The sequence below is a fragment of the Cephus cinctus genome, unplaced genomic scaffold (assembly GCF_000341935.2).
Source record: "Cephus cinctus unplaced genomic scaffold, Ccin1 Ccin1_scaffold0025, whole genome shotgun sequence".
NCBI lineage: Eukaryota > Metazoa > Arthropoda > Insecta > Hymenoptera > Cephidae > Cephus > Cephus cinctus.
In genome coordinates, this window is record NW_014332773.1 from 404,875 (window position 1) to 428,079 (window position 23,205).

At 37.2% G+C, this 23,205-nt stretch overlaps 1 protein-coding gene across 3 annotated transcripts in view; it reads left to right on the top strand.

The window, feature by feature from the left end:
- LOC107267001 (dopamine D2-like receptor) overlaps nucleotides 1-23,205 on the top strand; it is a 142,813-nt gene that overhangs the window by 110,575 nt on the left and 9,033 nt on the right. For all 3 annotated transcript variants that reach the window (XM_015738160.2, XM_025084261.1, XM_015738170.2), the window contains exon 3: nucleotides 15,739-15,848. In XM_015738160.2, the coding sequence (XP_015593646.1) occupies nucleotides 15,739-15,848 (110 nt within the window). The remainder of the gene's footprint in view (nucleotides 1-15,738; nucleotides 15,849-23,205) is intronic.

Below are 23,205 nucleotides of genomic sequence, written 5' to 3' on the forward strand. Positions count from 1 at the left end.
GGTAAACCAATGGCATTGGAGTTCTTCTTGCGCCTAACTGGCAAAGTAATTTCATAAACATCCACAGGAACGTGAGTGGTTTGTCCACCGTACGAGGCAGCGCTGCGGAATTTCGCTTCTAAGTCAGTGCTCTCTGCGGAAGCCACGTACTAATGACATCACGCTCGTAAACATCCGAAACGGTCCAACTTTCGTAGACTCGGATAGCAGTCATGCACTACCGGGTGGCGTATTAAAATTGCAGCTGTAACGTACGGTAACTTTACGTTGCACGTAATAAAGTGCGTTCCATAACGTGGGCGATATGCGTAACGCGAAAGCACCCGATGGTCACAGCTTGCAACAGGTCATTTGAAGTGTAACTACAAGTTGAAATTCTCAGGAAACACATCATCTCCTTTCAACGGAGCACTGAATACCTACTGAAAGATAAAAGAAACGTGACTTGATCCCGTGAAAATGCAGTAACGATATATCCCACTTTGTTTCGCTTAAGTGGGACAAGAGTCTAAGATGATTCTCGAGGACCAGACGTTACTTCACTTCTGCGACACTTCACACCACCACACTTCACGACACTCTATCTTGGAGTTTCACGCTGCTATGTTTCTGGCTCCCAGTGTGTTTCTTCAATGCATCCTTAGGAAGTTGCGCGAATGCTACGGCTTTCGTGTAGTAGGCAAATGCAACTGGCAAAATCTACGTACCTCGATAAAAGGCTTGCACGTACGGTGCACTCCGAGCACTGCAAAACGGGAATTTAAAGTTGGAGAGGATTGAGGACGGAAAATACTTGCCTATACCACTTTAGCTGCAACGTATATAAGCGAACCCAACCCATCGACAAACCAACCCCTTAGCACCACTTACCTGCAGAGCGGGTGCCGTACAGAAACCAAATTGCTCCCTTTAATTGACGTAACTCAGAAAATTGGCTCTTTCTCCTCGCGTTCATTCTCATTGACGAAATTCCTGACGTCAACAATCTGCCGACCCTTAACCCTTCTAGGGTTCGCTCGTATTGTCCACCCTATTTTACTGTGGGCGTAAAAGGTGTATACCACGCCAGCCTCCAGGGAGAAAATACGTCCGCGGAACTAACTATGGAGATTCTCAACGAGGGTCTCGTTCTCGATTTGTATTACGAGCAAGAACCTTCCTTATGATTATCATCATCATGCATAATCAAGCATTTGCGCGACCGAGTGTACTGGATATCCTTTGCTCTCGCGGGAAGTGTTCCAATAAGACTTCGAAAGAACGTTGAATCCTATAAAAGTAAATCCCCAGCCAGCGCAGTGTAATTTAGCGTAATATCTATTTGTCCTAGAGAAATGTTCATCCCTTTCGATAACGGCGAAGCGAGATTCGGCAGAATTGCAGAAAAAGATCTTGAATGCTTCATTTCATTCCGCCCTCTCTCCTTCTCTTTTCTCCGGGGAATCACGTTAATTTTAGCACTCGCAACCTACAAAGTCGCTCTGGATCGTAGCAGTTTCATAATAAGCTGAAGCAGTAAAACCGGATAAATCTATTTATAGAAAGGCCATTTCCGTATGCTTGCTAAATGAATTTAATAACATGGCGAAATTGGATGAAAGTTCTGTTATCGTTTTCTCGTTCTACGAGTTCGATTATTAATAGATAAACGTCCATGGCCCCAAGTCGTTTCGTTTAATGATACGAAATGTCTTTGAGGGGCCTGGGGGAATTTTTAATAAAAATTCCTCCCAGCCGCCAGGGCTATATCGACAATGCATTTCGTTGGTAAGCGATAAACGAGGAAGACCAGCGAGATATTATGTAGTCATCATGTCGTCAATAACGGTACCCTTAGCAAGAGCTAGAATATCTTCGGGTCAGGACTTTATACTCAAAACCAATTAAGGTCTCATCCTTATATTGCAAATTCGCTGTGCCGTAAGAATCTAATGAATTTTCATAACTATAATTTGAAACGTTATTAATTATAATCAACGTGTCTAGTTAGTACGTGACCGTGGATACCTTGAGTACCTCGGCTACATCGGCTGCGCAGGCTATCTTTCCCGCAAGCTTTAAGGGGAATAAATGGAGGTGCACGTGGGCTCACACCATTCAAGACGTTCCGCCTAGTACCTACTCCCAACTACCTTGCTGCCTAGAGACTATATTATAATATAAGCTACCATTCCTCGGGAGGAGAAATCGGTTGGCAGGAGTACATCCTTTCCCAAGAAGCACTTTAATGGATATCACGTATACCGTGGAGAGTTTTGGGAAAGCCATGAATTACATTGGTATTTCTTATCGGCCGATATCCGAACCCCGAAGTATGTCCCGTCGCCTTAACTTTATTTATGGTGTCTTTTACAACAAGGTAGGTATATTTTTCAGGAGCGGACGACAAGTGAAATACGAGCCGTTTCTTTCATTCGTGAGTACAAAAGTTAGCCTCGTGTGGTTCCTCAGCAACTTCGAAATGGGAACGAAGAAAGTAAGAGGGCGGGGGGGGGAGAAATAATGGTCAGGAATGTAAGAGAAAAAGGACAGTATAACGGCGTGATTGCACTCGGGTTGCTGAGCTGCAATATACTCGTCCAATTTGGTGACCTGGGGGCTCGTTAGCGTCCTTCTCGTGGAACGTCTCAGTGGTAGGACTGAGGCACGCGAAATATAAGTAGTAGAAAAAGAATGAGGGTCAAAGAGAATCATCCCTCTTCTTTCTTACGAGGGTATCTGCCAGACGTTTTACCCTCCTCGTAGACACGGCCATAAATTTTCATTGACCAAAATTAGTAGGGATAATTAAATTTTATTCAGAAATTATACGTAAATACTATAATGGACGATTCTCGCCATCTGGGCTTGGTTTAACTTTATTAAATATTTCACTTGCGTCCGTATTCAATGACGTTCGATGTTACGAGAGCACCGATAAATCTGTCATGCTGTACGAGGAAACTGCTGCGATACATTAAGGCAGATTAGGATGAGTTAAGTGAGGTTCAGTTAGATTAGGCAGAACGTGCAAGCCTGAAGTTCGTACTTCTTTGAAAAGAAATTGCCTCTGACACGCTTGTATTTTTCTCTGAGGAATTCGACAATACGACCAATTTCTTTTAGTGGTCGTTGACGGGAAGATACCCTTAGGATGACATTTTGTTCAATTGAATGAGGGTTACTTTAGAATATACTGATTACCGTAGAGGTGTCTAGATGTTGACATCTTGACGGCAGTTTCACACATAAGTATTGTGTGAAAATGACAATGAATTTTCTGTACAATAACTGATAAGAACTCGTTTCATAAGACATGGAGAAACATCTACGAATTCTATTGAGATAAATTATGAGCTATAATTCACTGATGAAACGAGGCGCGGCAAGAGACGAAGACAAAGTGAATTTTGATTTTCAATTAAAAAAAATGTTTTTTCTTTCGTCAGTTTTATTACTGTCAATGCGTTTGGTATTCTTTATATTTTATTTAAATTACTATGTGTACTATTTTACAGAATCCATGACTCTTTAATATTCCTTTCGTGGAAATCGACGAGAAAAAAAAAATAAAACTTATAAGAATACAATCCTCTCTAAATTTCCCCAAGAATCTCTTCCTTGGCTTCTTGGAAACACGCGAAACTTCATTCCATCCATCCATCTCTCTGCCGGATATCGATTCCGTGCTTGAAGCACTTGGGCATGCAACGATCCAGGCGATAAGAATCAAGTAGAAATTGAAATTAGAGAACGGCAATTCTCAAAGACTACTCAAGAAATTCTTAGAATTTCCCAGCACCTTAGGTAAGTAGGAACGTGAGTCAGAGGGAAATATGTGCCGTACATTAAATCCAAATTCACCCCAATAACTCTCATCCTCGAGGGTCGTCTCGAACGTCCATTCAATAAGAATATGGATAACAAGAGATCCCATTTCAGTGGAATGAGGTTTCTTGAATTTTACATCAAGACTATATATGTATATCGTCTAATGATAACAATTCGTGGATGTCCGATGATGGCTTTTTGACAAGCTACAAAACTCTATGACACTTATAAAAATATTGGGTCTGCATGAAAGTAATGAGACAATAGAAAACTCGACACGTCCTTTTTTAAATTAATTGTTTTTGACCATATTTTGGTATGTTGTAGAACATTCTAGATACTTCCGCTTTGTGGGTATACCCAATAGAATATGGTCAAACAAAATTAATTTAAAAAAGGACATGTGTCGAGTTTTCTAGAGTGCCTCATTACTTTGATGCCAACCCAATAATATGTCATTAGAGCCATTTCTTAAGGTGATACTTCGCATCATAAACGGCTGGATCATAAGTGCATTTGACTTTCGTTTATACCTGCACTCTGTATCTATTCCATGCAAACTCGATGAACACGTCAATAACATTTTTAGAAAACTCGATAGTCCAGGATGAATATTGTCAATATTCTCGGTCTCACGTAAACGAGTTTAACAAGGTTATGTCGGTAGTGGAATTGACAGTAACCCAAGTGCAATATAATCGGCAAGAGGTCGAGAGTGGCTTGGCTAGGAAAGAAGATATAGGTGTAAAATCCCCTCTGGGATGTTATTACATGTTTTTCGTCATCTTTTTTTCCACGTCTCTTCTTTTTCTTCTTTCTGGGAGCTTTGGACAAAGATTCAGGGCGAAGCATGGTGCCCTAAAGCATATAGACACTATCCATGGTTGCTGAGAGAATATTAGCTCGTACAAAGAACACCTATCTTCCTTCTTTGTGGGTTATCACCAGGGGAAATTCGATATAACATGTCGAGGAGCATCATTTGAAATTTAGAGGATAAATTTGATAAGTGAGATCGATATGTGCAGCAGACTGTAAAGATAACGAGATTTTTCTGCAAAAGCTTAACTGCTGTTCGGTTAAATAATTTTATTTATATTAACGGATGGAACGATTTTAGATAATCACAAGTAAATATTTGATATATTGCATGTAATTGAAAATATATACCAGGACATATGTTTACGTATACTATAGATTAATTACATACGTTAAACTTATACAAAACCTACGATATGTTGCCCACTTTTACATGTGATATATATTTAATTTGTATATACAAAATTTACATTATTTTTACATTCAATATATACAAATTATATGTTAAATAGATTTGTTTAAATAGTGTACATAAAGTGCTGCTAAAAAATGTATAATGCGAATATAAGGTATTGTATATACCTTACAATACCCAATACAATATATGTACATATAGGTATGCATACACTATGTATCAGTACGTACACAGAAATGACGAGGCAGAGTACAATTAATTATGTACATTAAGCACAATGGGATGAAATATAGTATATTGTGAAATATAGATATAGTATATTGTGTGACAAGGGATGAAATAAAATGATTTCAGACTAGGGTGAAGTTGGCTACCCGAGCCGTAGGCGAGGGCTAACAGCACCCGAAGTCTGAAATCGTATTTTATCCTATACACACACTATATTTTTCATTATTATCTGCATTGAAATCAAGTTTCAGTATTAGCAGCTAGTCAAAAATAAGTTAATTTAAGACTAATGGTATGGGAAACTATTAGCGTATGCGTAAATTGTGATCGTTGCTCGGTTAGAATTGTCACTTATGAAAATCAAATAAGTAAACCCACTTGGTTATTCTTCAGGGTACGAGTAAATGTCGCAGAAGAAAATTGTTTCATTTGAAGATGGAAATCAGATCATAAAATTAAAATTCATCTAATTATCATATTTTCCGAAATTTCGTTGACAGCAACATTTTTTTAAATGGGACTACTTATTTTTTTCCTACTACAGGAAAGCTGAAATCAAAATGCATTCAACCGCGCATAATAACTTGACCCTCGAATGACCTTGAGATTCGAAATTCATAATTGAATTATCAACATTCATCCGTCAGTCATTCAACGGAAATGATAGACAAGGCTGGCAATGTTATATTATCCGTGTGAACAATTGCATTCAAGTTGACGGACAAAATTTTGAGCATATGTTGAAATAAATAAGTGAAAAACAGCACTGACATTGCCACTATAACTAATTATCCTCAAATTTCCACTTTGATGATTCAATAATAAATTTCGAAGCTCAAAGTCATTCGAAGGTAAAGTTATTATACGCGGTGGAATGCGTTTTAATTACAGCTTTCCTGTAGTAGGAACAAAAATGAGCAGTCCATTTAAAAAAACGTTGCTGTCAACGAAAACTCTGAAAATATGACAATTAGATGAATTTTACTTTCATGTCCTAATTTCCCCCTTCAAATGAAACAATTTTCTTCTGTGACATTTTCTCGTATCTCGAAGAATAACCAAGTTATTGTAGGTTAAGGCAGAGTGGCAGAGTTAAATGGGACACCCTGTGTATGCTGAATTTGATATATATTCAACTTATATCCAACATGTATATGAACTATATTACATATATATTATTTACAAATTATTTTCGTCTGGGTATCCGAAAATATCTGCTAATACTGGTTAATTAATGGCGAATGTATGTACACGTAGAGATGAATTTGTGGGGATATAGGCTGTTAAAACCATAATGTTAATTGTTTGTAAAAGTGAGAGGGCCTGAAAAAAATGCAAGGTAGGATCATTTAACGTCTCGGTGTTACGCGCAATTTTGGTCGACTTAACCTTTATCAGGGTCAACAGCGTGCAAAGCTCCGCTTAAGCTTTCGATTTGAAAAATGAGAAGGACACAGAATGGTTACAAATGACTACTATTCAAACGTCGACGGCTGACGTATTACGATGTACGTCACGGCTTGCTCACCCCGTGTCATCATTTCTGCTCTTCGCAACTGTGTCTCTCTTTTTTTTCTACCCTCACAATTCTTTTTCTCTATGTAACATCGTCTTGGAATTTGTTCTTTGCCTTATTCCTTAGCTATTCCTACGATAATACCACGATCGAGGAATGATTTGTTTGACACGACTGACCTAAACTGAAAAAACGGGAGAAGAACTATTTATATTTTTTTGCGCATAGCGTGTACCAAATTGCAAAGTTTTTTTTCTATTTTTTGTAAAAAACCTCGTACAAGCTATTAGAGTACTTGGTGTTTTAATTTTAATGGCAATTAGTAGTAGCCAATTTAATTGCCTTTGTATGATAATCATGCGATACGATGCTGCCTTCTACTGGAAGTTTGCCGAACAATCGCGCGATTACATTTCCCATTAGCATTATTACCGTGCTTCTCGTTATCAAGATCATACTGACCTATAACGAGAAAAGAAAATTTCAGTTCTTTTTCAAGAAATTAAAAATTTGTTCTTTTCATACCAAGTATTGGCACAAACGTCAAGCGTATTATTCGTATTGTCCAGCAGATGACGCATATGTATACAGTTGCCAACCTATAAATACAAATCCGATTCGAAGTTTTATCATACTGTTTTTTTCCTGTTCCCTCATAAAACCTTTAGATATGAGATTTTTTCATGAAACCGTGACAGGATGAAACCTCTTTGGCATTGGCGAGCACTATACCCCGTACCACAATATGAAACGTGCCTGTTTCGAGCTTGAACAAAAACGAGAAAGAAAGAAAAAGGGAAAAATCATATTTCGTCCTCAGGGAAGGGGAATTCGCACACACCGTTAATAAATTTCTCAATTCAGGAACTCTAGCTCATTTCGGCACTTTATTTCAGAATATTCACAATATACTTACTTCCTCAGCATGTCTGGTGGGTTTGGGCGATATTTGGTATCCAAGATAGGATCGGATATAATTAATTGATCTTCCTTTGATGATTTGGAATATTAATAATTGATCTGTATTTCGTTTGAATCAACGCCACATTTTAAATTATTGCCTTCAGATATACTTTTTTACGTCCACACAAATCGACTATCTCTTCCCGACTAGGCCGGTATCGGACAAGACAGTCGCCAGTAAGCCGATGCTCGTGTCTGATTGGCTATTATGGATGATACCTAGTGACACCAATTCTAATACGATATAATTACGAACGTAGGCTAATACACGGTCGGTAAGATTATTTGCCCATCGACTTTACCGACACTACTATTTGTAACGGGCACGTTACACTATGCATGTATGAACATTGAATCTACTGTTCACAAGGTAAAATTATAAGGCGGTACATAGTGACACTTGATATAACGAGAACGAAACTTTGATAATAATTGGTGTCACGATACAACCATTAGTATTGATTTCCATTCCAGTATAGCGAAAGGTGTTACCTTGAGAAGTGTCAACGATTATGTCGTTCACGTAAGAATCGCTATTTCCGATAATCCAAGCAAGAACATATAACGGAAGTAACTTGAAGTTCCCCAAGTCCTGAGACTATCCACAAAACGATATCCTCACTTTCAAATCCTACGATAAGGAGTTTCCTTGTCGTTACTGATAGTGCTCATACAGAATCTGAAAAGGAAATGACTTTTTTAACGATAATAGTAGAAGATAAACGTGAAGCGTCAAAAAGAAAAATAAATTGAAATCAGTTTATTAATTTACCCAATTCTTAATTTCATATTGAATATTTCCGTGCTTGTAACGTCAAAGATGATGAAAAACGATGATGATAAACTTCAGCGGCAGTTTCCAATAACAAATGGTGTAGAGCCATCATGTACGTATTCAGAGGTTGTATAATTTTCAAATTTTTCACGCAGCCGACAGGCGTGCCGAAAGAATCGGGCTTCTCCGTTCGACTTCCGGTTTAAAAGCACGACACCTTCGTGTTTCCTTTGTAAGTACGTCGATGGCAGTAAACTAGCATCCTGTAAAGCTACGTCGCGTACAAATAAGCTCTTTCAAGCTGTCAATCGGCTTGACAAGGGTCTCTATCGTTAGTGTTTGTTCCAACACGTGTTCAGCATACGTGTCGCGTTATAACTAAACAAATACTGTTGTGTTTTTGTAAGTTTCTGAAGTATCCTTAGCTCCTCTTGCCTTTTTTTCTCTATTAGCTCCTTCTCGATTTTTTGCCAAAAGATCGCATCGATCTTCGTAATCACTGTATGGCAGAAAGGGTATCACACAAAGTGTCATTTCGCACGGTCTGCATGCCCACTTGAAAAAGAGAATTCGTCTGTCCAAATGAGCTGTGGCAAATCGTTGGATGTGGTACAATGAAAAAGGAAAGCGTGTCTTAGATTAGTTTTTAAAATTGAATACATTAAACAGGGGAAGTGCCAGCTGGCAGCTGTGCCAGCTTCAGACAAATTTTCTAAATAAGGGAACGTATGAAATGAACCTATATGTATATAACTTTTTTCAAACGGGCTATCACGTATGCTGAGGTTTCAAATAGAAATTTTCATGATAACAAGCTTTTCTATTACAAATATTCAACAGAAAGATAATTAATGATTATTAGAACTAAAGGGTGTCCCAAACTTAACGCAAGATTTGAATTAAATAAAAAGACCGTTTTTTTTTATTAAATTGTTATTCTTTTATTCAATCGTAAATTACACAGGATACGGTTATGTATGGAATAACACATAGGGCAAATGGCCTCCGCGGCTCTGCTGGCCCATACGCACTCTTTTGTCGAAATTTTCCATGACCATTTTGCATAAATTTGGCTGCATTTCGTTGATACAGCGTTGAATTTCCTCCTTCAATGCACGCGTGCTTGCGGGCTTGTTAGCATAGACCTTTGACTTCAAATAACCCCATAAAGGGAGATCCAATGGTATTAAATCACATGATCTAAAGGGGCAATTCTTATCACCAAAACCTTTTTCGAAAATGAAGCTGGTCAAGCAGTGAATGTTACTGGTGCTCGATATCGCGACATGATAACACAGTCCTTTCTGCCTAAATTTAATGATATTGATGTGGACGACATGTGGCTTCAACAAGACGGTGCCACATGCCATACAGCCCGTGAAACAATTCAATTACTCCATGAGATATTTCCTGGCCGTATACTCTCTCGTTTCGGTGATAAGAATAACCCCCCTGGATCGTGTGATATAACACCATTGGATTTCTTTTTATGGGGTTATTCGAAGTCAAAGGTCTATGCCAATAAGCCCGCAAGCACGCATGCATTAAAGGAAGAAATTCAACGCTGCATTAACGAAATTCAGCCACATTTACGCAAAATGGTCATGGAAAATTTCGACAAAAGAGTGTATATGTGCCAGCAAAGCCGTCTAGGCCATTTGCCCTATGTGTTATTCCACTTATAACCCTTTCCTGTGTACGTTACGATTCAATAAAAAAAATAACAATTTAACCAGTTAACTGTGGCGTCCCCTTTTGCGAGCGCGCACCTATATGTGTCGCCGAAATCGAGCGATGACAAGAATACTCGTCAATCACAGAGTAAGTGTCGCTATTAAGATATTGTATCAAAAAGATGGTATTATTTTATAAAATTGACACTTTTATTACTAATCTATATTTATTCTGTTAACTTAAACATATATTACATTCTTATTAGTCAAAAAACAAAAGAAAAGTCTCGATATAGGAGGGGGAAGTAAGGAGACAAAGGAGTAGTCGTCGCAGAGACGCTAGGGCGCGAACACAGTGTGCTTGTAAAAAAGAAAGAATAAAGTCCGTTCTACTTATGAAGATTTCCTCAGAGTTTGATTCCTTGTTTTTGCAACTGAAGTACCTACAAACCACATAAGTAAATTCGTTTTACGAACTGATAAGCCGGTCGGTGCATACGGGACGCACGAGTTTATCACAAATTATTTATATTTTGTATTCGTTTGTTTTATTCTGGCCTGGCTTCAAAATATTCTAAACATCTTGAAATTTGAGAATATGTTTTGTTTTTCTCAAAAATTACAATTTAAATAGCCAATGGTCACTACTTTATACGCATGACGAGTATACTCGTCAATACACAAAATCGTGCCACTTCTCCATGACGAGTATACTCGTCAATCACAGTTAACTGGTTAAAGAAAAAAAAACTGTTTTTTATTTAATTCAAATCTTGCATTAATTTTGGGACACGCTTTATTATTAGAATAATTAGAAGAGCAAAGTCTTTCTAGTAAATCGATCAACCAAGCTACAATCAAATTATTATGTTCCTGGCGTGAGAATCCAGCTCGTTTGTGATATTGACGATCCCCATCGGCTATGCACCTAACTTTCAACTATGCGAGTGATTCTCGCCATCGGATTCCGAATGACCAAGTTAAACTCGCGCGCTTTGGCGCACCAAGTTGGTGCAGATGTCTCACAGGTAAATTTAATCTTATCCTGACTAAATCCTAACTGCGTGTCCGAATACTGAAGTCCTACCGTGTCCTCGCCTTGTAAGCTCTTCTGGACGAATTAGTCAAGTTGTGTTACATGGCGCTGGATTAAATCGAAATGCGCTGCTCTCAAGGACCGACGAACTCCTAATGTAATCGGATTTCGAATACTGGAAAAGTAACGTAAGTATTATGACTACATGATGTGGTCCATGGACCCTGAATAAAACAGTAACAGACAGCAGCGCAAAAATCTTTCTGCCTCGAAGTCATTTATAATTTTCATTTTGCATCATCGTGATTGTCTTCTTGCTTCCAAGGAGTTTGTGTTTTCAGGATTCTACCATTAGCCAATTTCTACATTTGCTGGCGTGTTCTGAAATAACGTGTGAAATACAAAGGCAGACCTGATCCCCATGACCCTTGGTATATTTCACTCTCTTTCATGTATGTGTATTACAACCCACTTCCACTGTGACGTCATCCTGTTAACATTATTAAAGGTTCACAGACCGTAATTTCTACTGCTGCAGGTGGCTTGATCCATTCTGAGAAATATTATAAATCTTCGGGAAAGCTTTACCCAGCTGTAAATTGACTTGGAAGATCAAAAGTTTCTCACAAGTGTATTTTCCAAATAGTTCACAAAGATGAAAAGCAGAAAGAAAACTTTGCAACTTCGGCAAACAGATTGAGGGGGAACGTTACGTATAAATGCAGGACACGCCTGATCCTTTGTCCGAGATATTTTTTTTGTACGTTTCATGTGTAGCCGTCGATTGAAACATTTTCACCTTGGCATTTCTACTGGAATTGTTACGTAATTTTTATTGCAATAAAATGTCTGCTATTAGAAAAAACGAGTAAGACAGGAAAAGAGACGAGAGAAAACAAAGGAAAGGACATTTTTATTTCTGAATAATTTTTTCGCGATGGGTAAAAACCGTACGTACGTAACAGAATGAAAAAATGGCGAGAATAAATCTCGTTGAAAGCATTTGAATATATATTTGATTAGTATTGGGCTGCAACCATGGCCTGGGTAATATTGCAATGACCTACGTGTATTCACGTACTGTAACAGAAGTACGACACGGAGTATGCGAGGAATGTGTCTATGCATTCGTTTACGTTGTTTCCGTTCCACATTAGGATATATTCCTGCCGGTAGAGAGGTAGTGGCATTATATCGCGCAACCTAATTTTCCTGAAAATTAGTTTCGGACGTTTACCCATTAAAACATAGATCGCATTAAAAGTAAGTTATGAGGGAATTCGTATAGCTAACGTATTTTGTTGCTCTTGCTAAACCACTTCCTATCCTGCGAGATTGCGTTTCGTGGGACATTGGTGAAGGCCCTGGTTTCCATTTGATACGTTAATTAATTTTCTATAAATAGAATTATATTGACAGCTCAAAAGTATTCCGGCATAAATAATCTCTCAATACGAAATTGTATGAATAATTTAAAAGACATCTTAAGACTTATTGAAAGAAGAGAACTTTCTATAGAAATTCGGAATAAAAGAATCTCAACACGCTTGCCCATCAAGCATTCTAGCTTCGCGTTGAAGTCGAAGGAGATTTCCAGAAATGTCTCCGAACGATAGAAAAAGATTTCGTCTTATTTTTCTAAAGGTGCGGCCGCTTTATGTATAAAGCGATTTGCAGCGGATCTTTTCGTCGAATTGTCAAACGAAAAGTCGTGAATTCCAGAATACTGCCGTTTCCGTCTCTAATGGCTTTTTAAAGTCGCACCTAAATTCAGGACACCAAAGCCGCAACACCTTCTGAAATTGTATTGTATCATTCATGATTGTCCGATATTCGACACAGACTTTCATGACCTTGCTTATAGTATAATATACCTTGAACTTGAGCATGTGACCATAAGTAGACACACATCGGTGAGATAAACGATCGCAATATACCAATCACAAAATAGTAAACTATTACCACTAGGAGTCGCAACCGCAATATCGATATGTTTGATTTATTCCCAGGCTACTATATATTGCTTTGCTAAATTTATGCTGTAGGTAGCTCTATTCTGCAAACCAAATGCTGATGCACCTGATGCTGTACTACTTTGTAGACTGCCATGGTAAGCTCAGCCGTGCTCAAGCGGAACATCTTTGTCATTGCGAGATACACAATGCCAGCGAAGCAAGATATCAGAATTGCGATGCTGACAGTGGATATGTTCGATGCAAAATTTATCTCTCATTGACATCGACTATGATTCAAATGAAAAGCAATTAACAATAGGAAACAGCGGAACGACAACTAACTGTGTATCTACGTTCAAACTTGAAGCTGGTACAACTCTGTCTTTCTTGCATCTATTCTCGTACAGTTTTTCTCTGTTTTCCTCTAATAGTACTACGGTATTGCTTCGCATTTATTTCGCTCTCTCGTCTCTACCAGAACACTACACTAATTCCTCCTAGCTTACTCCGTGCTACATGAGTCCTATACACGTCTAAGCACCGTAGATTATAATAATTCCGAATCGATCCCACCAACAGCAGCAATTCAGCTTCGCATTTTGCTGTCCGATGTTAAATTACGAAGAGGGTCAATTTGAACGCCACTAGACCCTAAAGTTAATATATGCACAAACCATTAAACTTGCGTAGTGATACTTCGTATGTCTCGTAGAAACACTTGTTCTACGTACAAGTAAATGGCGTACGACAAATTTACCGTAAATTTTCTTTTTTACTGTCCAATTCGACCCTTTCCATTTCCAACGCGGAATCCCATTTAATTCCTCGTGGTAAAAGAAAAAAAAAAGAAGAAAATATGCAAAACAAAATTATACGTCCAGTAGCGACTGTACTGGTAGCGCTATCTACATAGATACGTATTTCTCGTACTCGTCGGGACTCGTTTTAAACGGGCCTGCAAGGGAGCGTCGCATTACGAGAGAGATTCACGCCGACGCCCACACACCTCTAAATATTTAGAACGTCGCAAGAGCAGATGTCAGGTCACGCAATTAACGGCCCGTAGCTTAAACTTAAGCCTGTAGGAGAGAGAGAGAGTCGCTCTCGTTAAGTTTCCGAAACGACAACGAACAACTGCCGACAGTACCGTAACGAGAGTCCGTTTAAACAGCAAGAGCGAGAAAGACAGAACACGTCTTATAGGAACCGTAGGATTGAAGTAAGACCAAGTGGAAGTGAGCCAGCGAGACTAAAGTAAAGAAATCGTGAAACTAAGGAATATTCAAGAAACCTTAAAAAATCACAAGAATTGTAATTATGCGTGGAAGACCTTGTCGTTTTGCAGGGTGCATCATCCTGGTATTGTCGCGTATAACTTTGCCATTTTTATAACTTTTCTGAAGTCGACAAGACCATGATGGAATCAGCGTATTCGTCGGTTCTTGGCGAAGGAGACTTTTGACGTATCACTACAATGCACGTCTGTTGAATACGCATGCTTATCCTGCTGAAAACAGTGGGATGCCACGGTATGCGTGGGTATGTAAATATGTCTACCTATATACTTAATGCAGCGAGTAGCTCGAAGTCTACATAGCGAAAAGCACTGCGGAATTCGCACGGCTTTCGTCATTGTAAAACGTGCACACGATTCCTTCTAGAAAACGAATGTATTCGAACCTGTTTGCAGGCGGAACATTGGCAAGCATAGCACGGCTATTGCGAATAAATCAAAGTTCCTCTCATCTCTGCAGATGTGCGACTGCATGATGCGCTCGTGCAAAGAGATAATGTTCATCCCTCTTGATGTAACATTTCTTGATTTATGAACCAGACACGCCAGACACGGGGCTGTTCTTTCTGTGCTGCGCTGGGTTTTACATTTTTTAAAAATATTTGCTTTAAATCGACCAAACGAAATCCTTATCAATCTGTTTCGATGCGGTGTGATGACGTTGCGGGATCCCAAAGTCTTGTGAGTTAGTATTTTTGTGATGCATTTACTTAAAATAATAGGATTTTTCAGTAGCGTTAAATTTCACGCCAACATAATATATTGCATACCTATAGTCCAATAGACATAACTTTGAATATCACAATTTTTCAAGTGAATCCAATAAGTTTGAAATACTTTGCTGTTGAGTGATCGTGCTATTTCAATTCCAATTTTTCAAGATGCGATGAAAGATACGTTAGAATGTTTCCACTCCACATAAAATTTCAGTATAGCATGTATATCTAGCGGCATGAAGATTCCTCTTAGGAATAAGTATACGCAATGTACATTCAAAGAAGTATTGACATACGAAAATTGATATTTCCTATATATTCAACTTGTGAAAATTTCCAACACGTAGTCTTTCGTGTTGCGCGACTCTCCGACGCTGGTTCTAATTATTCTTAGGTGACTTAACGTCCTTAATCCAGCTGGTAATACCTGTCTGGCGTAACGTGGCTCTGCTACACCTCTTAGACTATCGCACTGTCGGCTAATTACTCAGGAAACTTCCGATTAACGCTTAGATAAATCGTGGAATTACCCTTTCAGGTGAACGGAGCTTGGAGTTTGCCTGGATTCGTGTGCGACTTCTACATCGCAATGGATGTAACCTGCAGTACAAGTTCCATCTTTAATCTGGTTGCGATATCAATAGACAGGTAAGAATTTATAAGCTACCATCACTTTATAATATTTCTTCAGCAATTAGCAAGAGAAAAAAATACTTTGGCTTCGCCATGCTACCACAAAAGATTTTCTACGTTTCTCCGGTTATCCTTCTGGCTTTATCAGAGTCGCTGAAAATATTTCTGCCTCTACGAAAGAAGTGGCTGTTGATTTTTGCGGTACGTGCTGCGAATAAGGGATCAGGACGGTTTTCGCGAAAATAAAATTTCGTAGCGCGCTGCAAAATAATAACACCGATAAAGGGGATGGAAACTTATGACGTTCTGGGACGTATCGACATGAGGACGCATTTCTCTCTTTATCGCGCATCATGGCGCTGTTTGTAAATACGTTTCTAGATAATGGCTTACACCCGCCACACCTCTTACCTACAGTCGTCATCACACCCTTTATGTGACATAGAATTATAGGCTTAACCTTAAATCGGACAATCGAGATTAATCAATCGTCCCTATGTTTATTTTATGTATTGTTTCGGATTCGCCGCGTGTTTTTTTGAGAAAGTTGTCAATTTCGTAATACGCAATACTTGAATGGAAACTTATTGGAAGATTATTAAAGGCAAACCTGTAAAAATATATATCTCGTTGAAAAAAATTGCATATGGATTATATAAAATAGATAAATAAATACAATTATATAAATTGTATGTCAAATAGATCTAATTAACAAATGAATATAGTCGGTGCATGAGATCAATGTGTTTTTTTGACAGATTGAAAACAATGAAGGTTCTAGCGAGCCACACGTGATTCCGCATACAAGTTTTGGTACGAAGTGTAAGTGTGCATGATTTTGCCCTGAAATACATTTTATTTTTTTTACTTCAGCACATGTTTCCGTGATTTTATGGAAGGTCACGTATGGTTTGTTTAGAATTCCATTGTTCGCGAACTGTCAAGAAAATATATTGAACTCTGGATTAACTGTAGGACAAAACGAGTACAGCAATCTTGGTTACACTTGAAACAAATCACAGCACTGCGTTTCTCGCTGGCCTTTTACATGTGTTTCATTCCGTATGCGATTCAGAATGCGAATGAGAATAAATCGCGTCGCGAATCAGATTAATTACGAAACGTATCGCTGAAATGCCAGAATCGGATTTAAAAAAATCCTTATAGAATAATTTGGCGATGGAATAGGTTAGGTCTAGTAAAATTTGCTTTTAAAATCTATTGTAAATTTTTATTCAAATTAGTAACGTGAACTTGTCTTTCAGTTCATGATTAGCAGTAAAACAAAATTTTTTATTTATTTTCGTTTGTTAAATTGCTTGAGAATTCCGTTTTTCTGAAAAAAGAAACAAGCCACACTTACATTTAATTATAATGAATAATTAGGTATCAAACGAAATATAAGATTAAGTTGGTATGCACCAAGTTAAGAAGTTTTTATAGTATCGGAAATTTTTATATTTAACCCTGTGTCCAAGCATCGAATATGTTCCATTTTAATTAGAGACCAAGTTCGGTTCCTATGGGCTCTAAGAACAAAGACATGCCTATGTCTATGTCTATGTCTTTTCCATTAATTGCCGAATATTGAGATATTCTAATGGATGAAGGGTAGTAAGATATTGAATAATTGGATGAATATATCAAATTTCATGGTATTTAGGTTTCATGGTAGTTAGGCTTCACGTTACTTAGGCTAGAATGGACGCATTCAGACACGGCAGCGAGTGTAAATGGTAAAGCACGAAATGTTCGTAGAACCGATTAAATAGTTATTTATTTAAGTATAGACAAGTTACTTATTGCAGTATCTAATATATGTTGAGAAGTCTAAAAAATTAATGGAGAAGCAAACGTAGGAGAGACGTAACGCTCTGCGTACCCTTATAAAAAAAGTGCGAATAGTAACTATTGAGAGCCCGATACTAACTATTGAAACTCCAGTATTAACTACTGGAAGTCAAATAATTATAGTTAAAATTTTAATAGTATCCATTGGTAATAATAACTATTGCCAATAGCGGCCTTAGAAATCTCAATAGGAATTATTGATAATGCGAACTACTAATAGTTATTATTGATATTTTAATAGTATCTACAGACAATAATTACTATTGGCCGTGTATAATAACTACCTCAATAATAACTATTGTACATTAATAGTAACTATTGGCAATAGTGGCGAAAAAGCTATTTAGTGTTCAAATAGTTTTCGTCATAGTTTTTTCAATAGTTACTATTGGTATTTTGCCGTAAGAGCGTTGTAGCAGTACTATGACGCAGTTTTTCAAGCAGGGCATTGCGTTTGATTTTTTCTTCAAATCCATTGGCGGTCACATGAAAAAAGTTACAGGACTTAAAAAGCACATTCATACCTTCCCTTGGTAAATATTAAAACAAGGATTGATTTTTTCAAACACCTGTTTTTTTTCTTATTTTTCAACAAAAATTGTATTCTTATTGCTTTCTTCGGCGTTTAGTTCACTCTAAAATATATTTAACACTAGGTTTACGGACGTTTTTTATATACCTATCTCTACGGCACCCGTCAAATTGACGGGTGAATGAAAATACGCACTTTCTTTAAAAAACAGATTTATTCAAGTTAACTCAAAATTGCACAATATTTGGCTTCACGTTTAATTAAAATATCAAGAAATAAAAAGTCCTTTAAAAAATATCATGGAAATAATAACAATAATACTAACAGGTAATCCTACTTATTGAGTACATTTTTTACAGGTATATTGCATTTTCCCTGTGCATTTTCCGCATACCACTTCTTTGCAAGATATACAACAATTGCTGCATTTATTTTTTTTGCAGTAGCCTACTTGGCAACTTTCTCGCTCTTGTAGTATTATATGTAGATGATGAAAAAGCGTCTGATCGTTGGCAAATGTTCTCCTTGTTTTCCGCACCTAATTCCTCGGCTAAACTAAACATGTATTGGTTCCTGGATATTTTGGCTCCGGTGCACTGTTTATATAGTATCCACGCGTTTATTGCTGCCAAATCTAATATGTATATTGAAAAAGATGTGAAGAGGCCATCGAAAATTGCCTGCTTTTACGCTACATTTGCGTGCCATCTGGTCAACGACGTCCACTCCGAACTTCGTTTTATTATAATATGATATAGTTTCTGGAAGACGTTTGTGGTTGTCTTCTATTTGTACACCTGTATGTCTGGTGCTTAGAAGGAGGACTTTTATGTTCGGCTTACTTTTATATACAGTAAGGATGAAATTTTCTGATTTATATAAATCTGAGGAAAGCAAAGTCATCTTATCTTTTTTTTCTTTTACGGGTTTTGGCAGTTCTCGTTTGTTTGACCGGATGGTTCAACCAACGTTGTTTTTCGCGCAAGCAATTTTTGAGCTAGCGGGATGCTTGTAAAGAAATTATCTGTTATATTTCTGCCTCGTTCTAAATATGGTTCGACTATTGCCAATGTGACAAACTCACCCAACGATTGGGTTCATCTTTCCCCAAATAAGGGAAACCGTTCACAATATATTTTGATTCCACGTCAACTGCTAACCAAAACTTGATGCCGAATTTATAAGGCTTATGCGGCACATATTGCGTAAACCTGCATCGAGCTTTCGTCGGAAATAACTGTTCATCTACTGAGATGTTTTCATGTGGCTTATAACAAGCCTGACTGTTACTTATAAATTTCCTCTTTCCTCCTCTTGCTCTTGAGCTCTTTTTGGCGATAGGAAATAAAAGTTGCGTAGCAGACCCACATAAACACTCAGGTCATGCGATCCGCTTTAGTTTACACTATCGAGGCGAGATTGAGATAACGAAATGGAAACGTAGATCATAAAGACATTGCTTTCACTCTTGTATTTCCTACTGGATTAATAATGTGGCGAACGAAGCAAAAATATAAGGATTATTTTCGAGATATTTACATGAAAGTAAATACGTTGATGCAAAACAACTCTAAATTTCAAAGCCATATACTAAGCAAACAGCCAAACATCCCCAGTCTCGCATTTGATGTAAGAAGTGGCTGTCGTGTTATTTGTTATTAGTCAAATTTCGCAGTTTCGGACTTCTGTCGCGAAACATTTTGAAGTAAAAAAAAGGCCATTAACAGTTCAAAGTGATTTATGAACGAAACCCTTTCAGTTGGTTTCCAGAAGTCATATGCCGACTCAACTTCACAAAAAGCACTTTCAACCCAACAGGAAAACCGTTGAATAAAATCTCTATTGTAAATAGTGAAATTCTAATTTTCTTTAACGTATTGATTTACGTGGAAGAGAGAATTTCTTAGCACCAATCCAAATCTTCTGTATTGAATCTAGGAATAGAACTCCGTTGATCATAATCGCCACTTGCAATTATAAGACATTGGAATTTGCCTCTTTCAACTAATTTGCAACAACAGAGTCTATATTCCACCATTGGACCGATTGTAATCAGAAAATCCCGTGGCAAAATTTCCCATTGGGAATGCTATTTGACAACGATAAAGTATGGGACATCAATCGAAAATAATTCCTTACCTTTGATAAAATTCATTGGCAATGGGATATTTTCCTACGGGAACTTATAGACTGAACAAAATCCCTAATTGTACACCGATCATTGCTCTTAAACTTAACGAGTTTACAACATCCAGGCTAATTTCCTATATTACGAAACTAAAAAAAAATTTATTGATACAAAAAATCTTTTTCTCAGAAATAAATAATTTTATTTTCACGTCTTTACGGAACAGGTAATTCCAAGAGGAAAATATGTAATTGAGTTTTAATCAAACTGAAATTAAAAACAAACAAATTATCATTTGTATCAATTTAAAAATAAATGAAAAACCACGAAATATTAATTGAGGAACACGATTTGATTATTTGAACGGAAAAAGCAGATAATCTCTTTATTCGACTAATATGGTGTTTCTGACATCTTACAATTAGTATATGCAAAAGACTACGCCATCTTTGACAAAATTTGAATTAGTCGAAAAGCTATTCAATTGAAAAAAAGTGAAGTTAATTACATTGACTAATCCCACCATCCTTTGATTCAACTTACAAGGAAACCCCCCCAACCCGACCCCACCGATTTCAATAATTTTTTGATATGTTGCAGTACTCGACAAAATAAGAGACACATATTTTTTTTTGTGCTGACATCCACTTTAAAGGGGTGAAAACGACCCCTGAAATTCACCCCCGAAAATCGTTTTTTTATCATATCTCGACTTCTAATTAATATTTTTTAATAAAACCAAGTGGAAAATATTTGTCATAAGAAGTCGAAGATATGAGGTGTGTTTATGACCCAAGGGGTTACAACCCTTATTTTATATTTTGAAAAAACTATATTTTTTATGCTTTTTTCTACATAAAAACCGGGGTATGGTATTCAATTTACACATTGAAAATATCAATACTTACTTATCAAAGCCAGAAGTTATTTTTACAAACTTATCTTGTTTATGAATTGCTGACGACAGCTTTCTCGTTGTAGATAAGCTTATAAAAAATTGGTTATTCACCTTATCATTATTGAACAAAGTTCCATAGAAATGAAACACACATTTTAAAAATATTAATTAGAAGTCGAGATATGATAAATGCAGAAAAAAGCATAAAAAATATAGTTTTTTCAAAATATAAAATAAGGGTTGCAACCCCTTGGGTCATAAACACACCTCATATCTTCGACTTCTTATGACAAATACTTTCCACTTGGTTTTATTAAAAAATATTAATTAGAAGTCGAGATATGATAAAAAAAACGATTTTCGGGGGTGAATTTCAAGGGTCGTTTTCACCCCTTTAAAGTGGATGTCAGCACACAAAAAAAAATACGTGTCTCTTATTTTATCGAGTACTACAACATATCAAAAAATTATTGAAATCGGTGGGGTCGGGTTGGGGGGGTTTCCTTGTTAGTAACATTGAACATTATGTTTTCTTAAAATATAAAAATTTTGTGAATCTTATGTATCTTCACCATGCGTCGTATCCATAACTCGACAGTCCAAAGTTTCCGTTGTTTCAATGATAAAGTATTGCCATAAAGTTATTGCCATACAGCATTCGTTTCTATTTTGTTTCTAAAAATTTCTGTTGTGCGATATCATTGACTTAATAACTTTAAGTATATTCGTATTTCGCCCTGTAAATCAAATTTATTCGATAAAGGAAGTCTGCATGTCTATTAAAAAATTATTTTTGGTGCCAAATATCACATACAATTAAATATTCTATTCAACCATAAATCAGTGAATAACATGGCGTTTCAAACAAGATCAATTTCGTTACTTGGAACTACAACGTGCATTTGAACTGATATAATATACAGTTGCATGTTAAACCGGTATTCAATGAATCTTAAAAACATATCACAAATACATTTCCGCATCGTATCAAATAGTTATAATTAGCTTCCGGGCTGAAGTCGTGTTTGGAAGTTCTTGAATAAGTGGTGAATATATGGAGTGTACGATTGTTTTAAATTTTCCGACACGGAAATCTTACAAACCCAAATGCAGCTAAGAACCATATTTAGCACTTGTAATTTTTTCCTATATCTTAAGGAGTCTTTTTAGTCGACTTGCTGTTCTTCTCATTTCTAATTGCTTTTCCTCGAGATTGTCCATTGATTGTAGGCCCGTTGGTACAGCTCTGACATTTCTGCGATAGTCTGTTCCTCGAGTACGGCCCCATCCTCAAAGTCTGTCAAATGCCGGTCTGGGAGGATCCTAGTTTCACAGACAAGCTTTTATATTGTGTACCTGATTTAGATATCGAATGAAGGATTTCTTCATGCTAGTATCGGATATATTTTCAGGCTTACATGAGCTGCCGATCTTCACGAGGGATTTCACGCCTTTTACTTTTTCGATGAGATTATCATCAAAAAGAAATTTGAAGGACGATATAGGTCTGCAAGCAGCATTCGTTTGAGCACTGTTTGTTTAAAGTCGGGCTATGACCTCTCGAATCATGAATAATTTCTACTGCAGATCCGTAAACATTCTTATTTTTAATTATAGTGAACCAGTAACAGTGGAGTCTTTTTACTGTCTCGTCTCCGGTGAGAAAAGACGACATAGCTGTTTTCAATACAACTATGACTTAACCCCGAGCATTTCGTTTTTCTACAAACAGGTTGTTCCTTTTTGTTGCACTTTCTGTTAATGGAGTGTCAACTTCCAAGTTAAACTTTGGTGCATCAATCTGCAAACTCGTTCGACCATATTTGATCAACAAATATTGTTATAAGTGTATTTCTTTCTTAAAGCCTAAAAGTGTCTAGTTCTTTCATGTAACTGCAAATTCCAGATGCGGAATAGTTTTGAAGATTCTGTGCAGATTCGCCTACACCACTCCCCCCCCCCC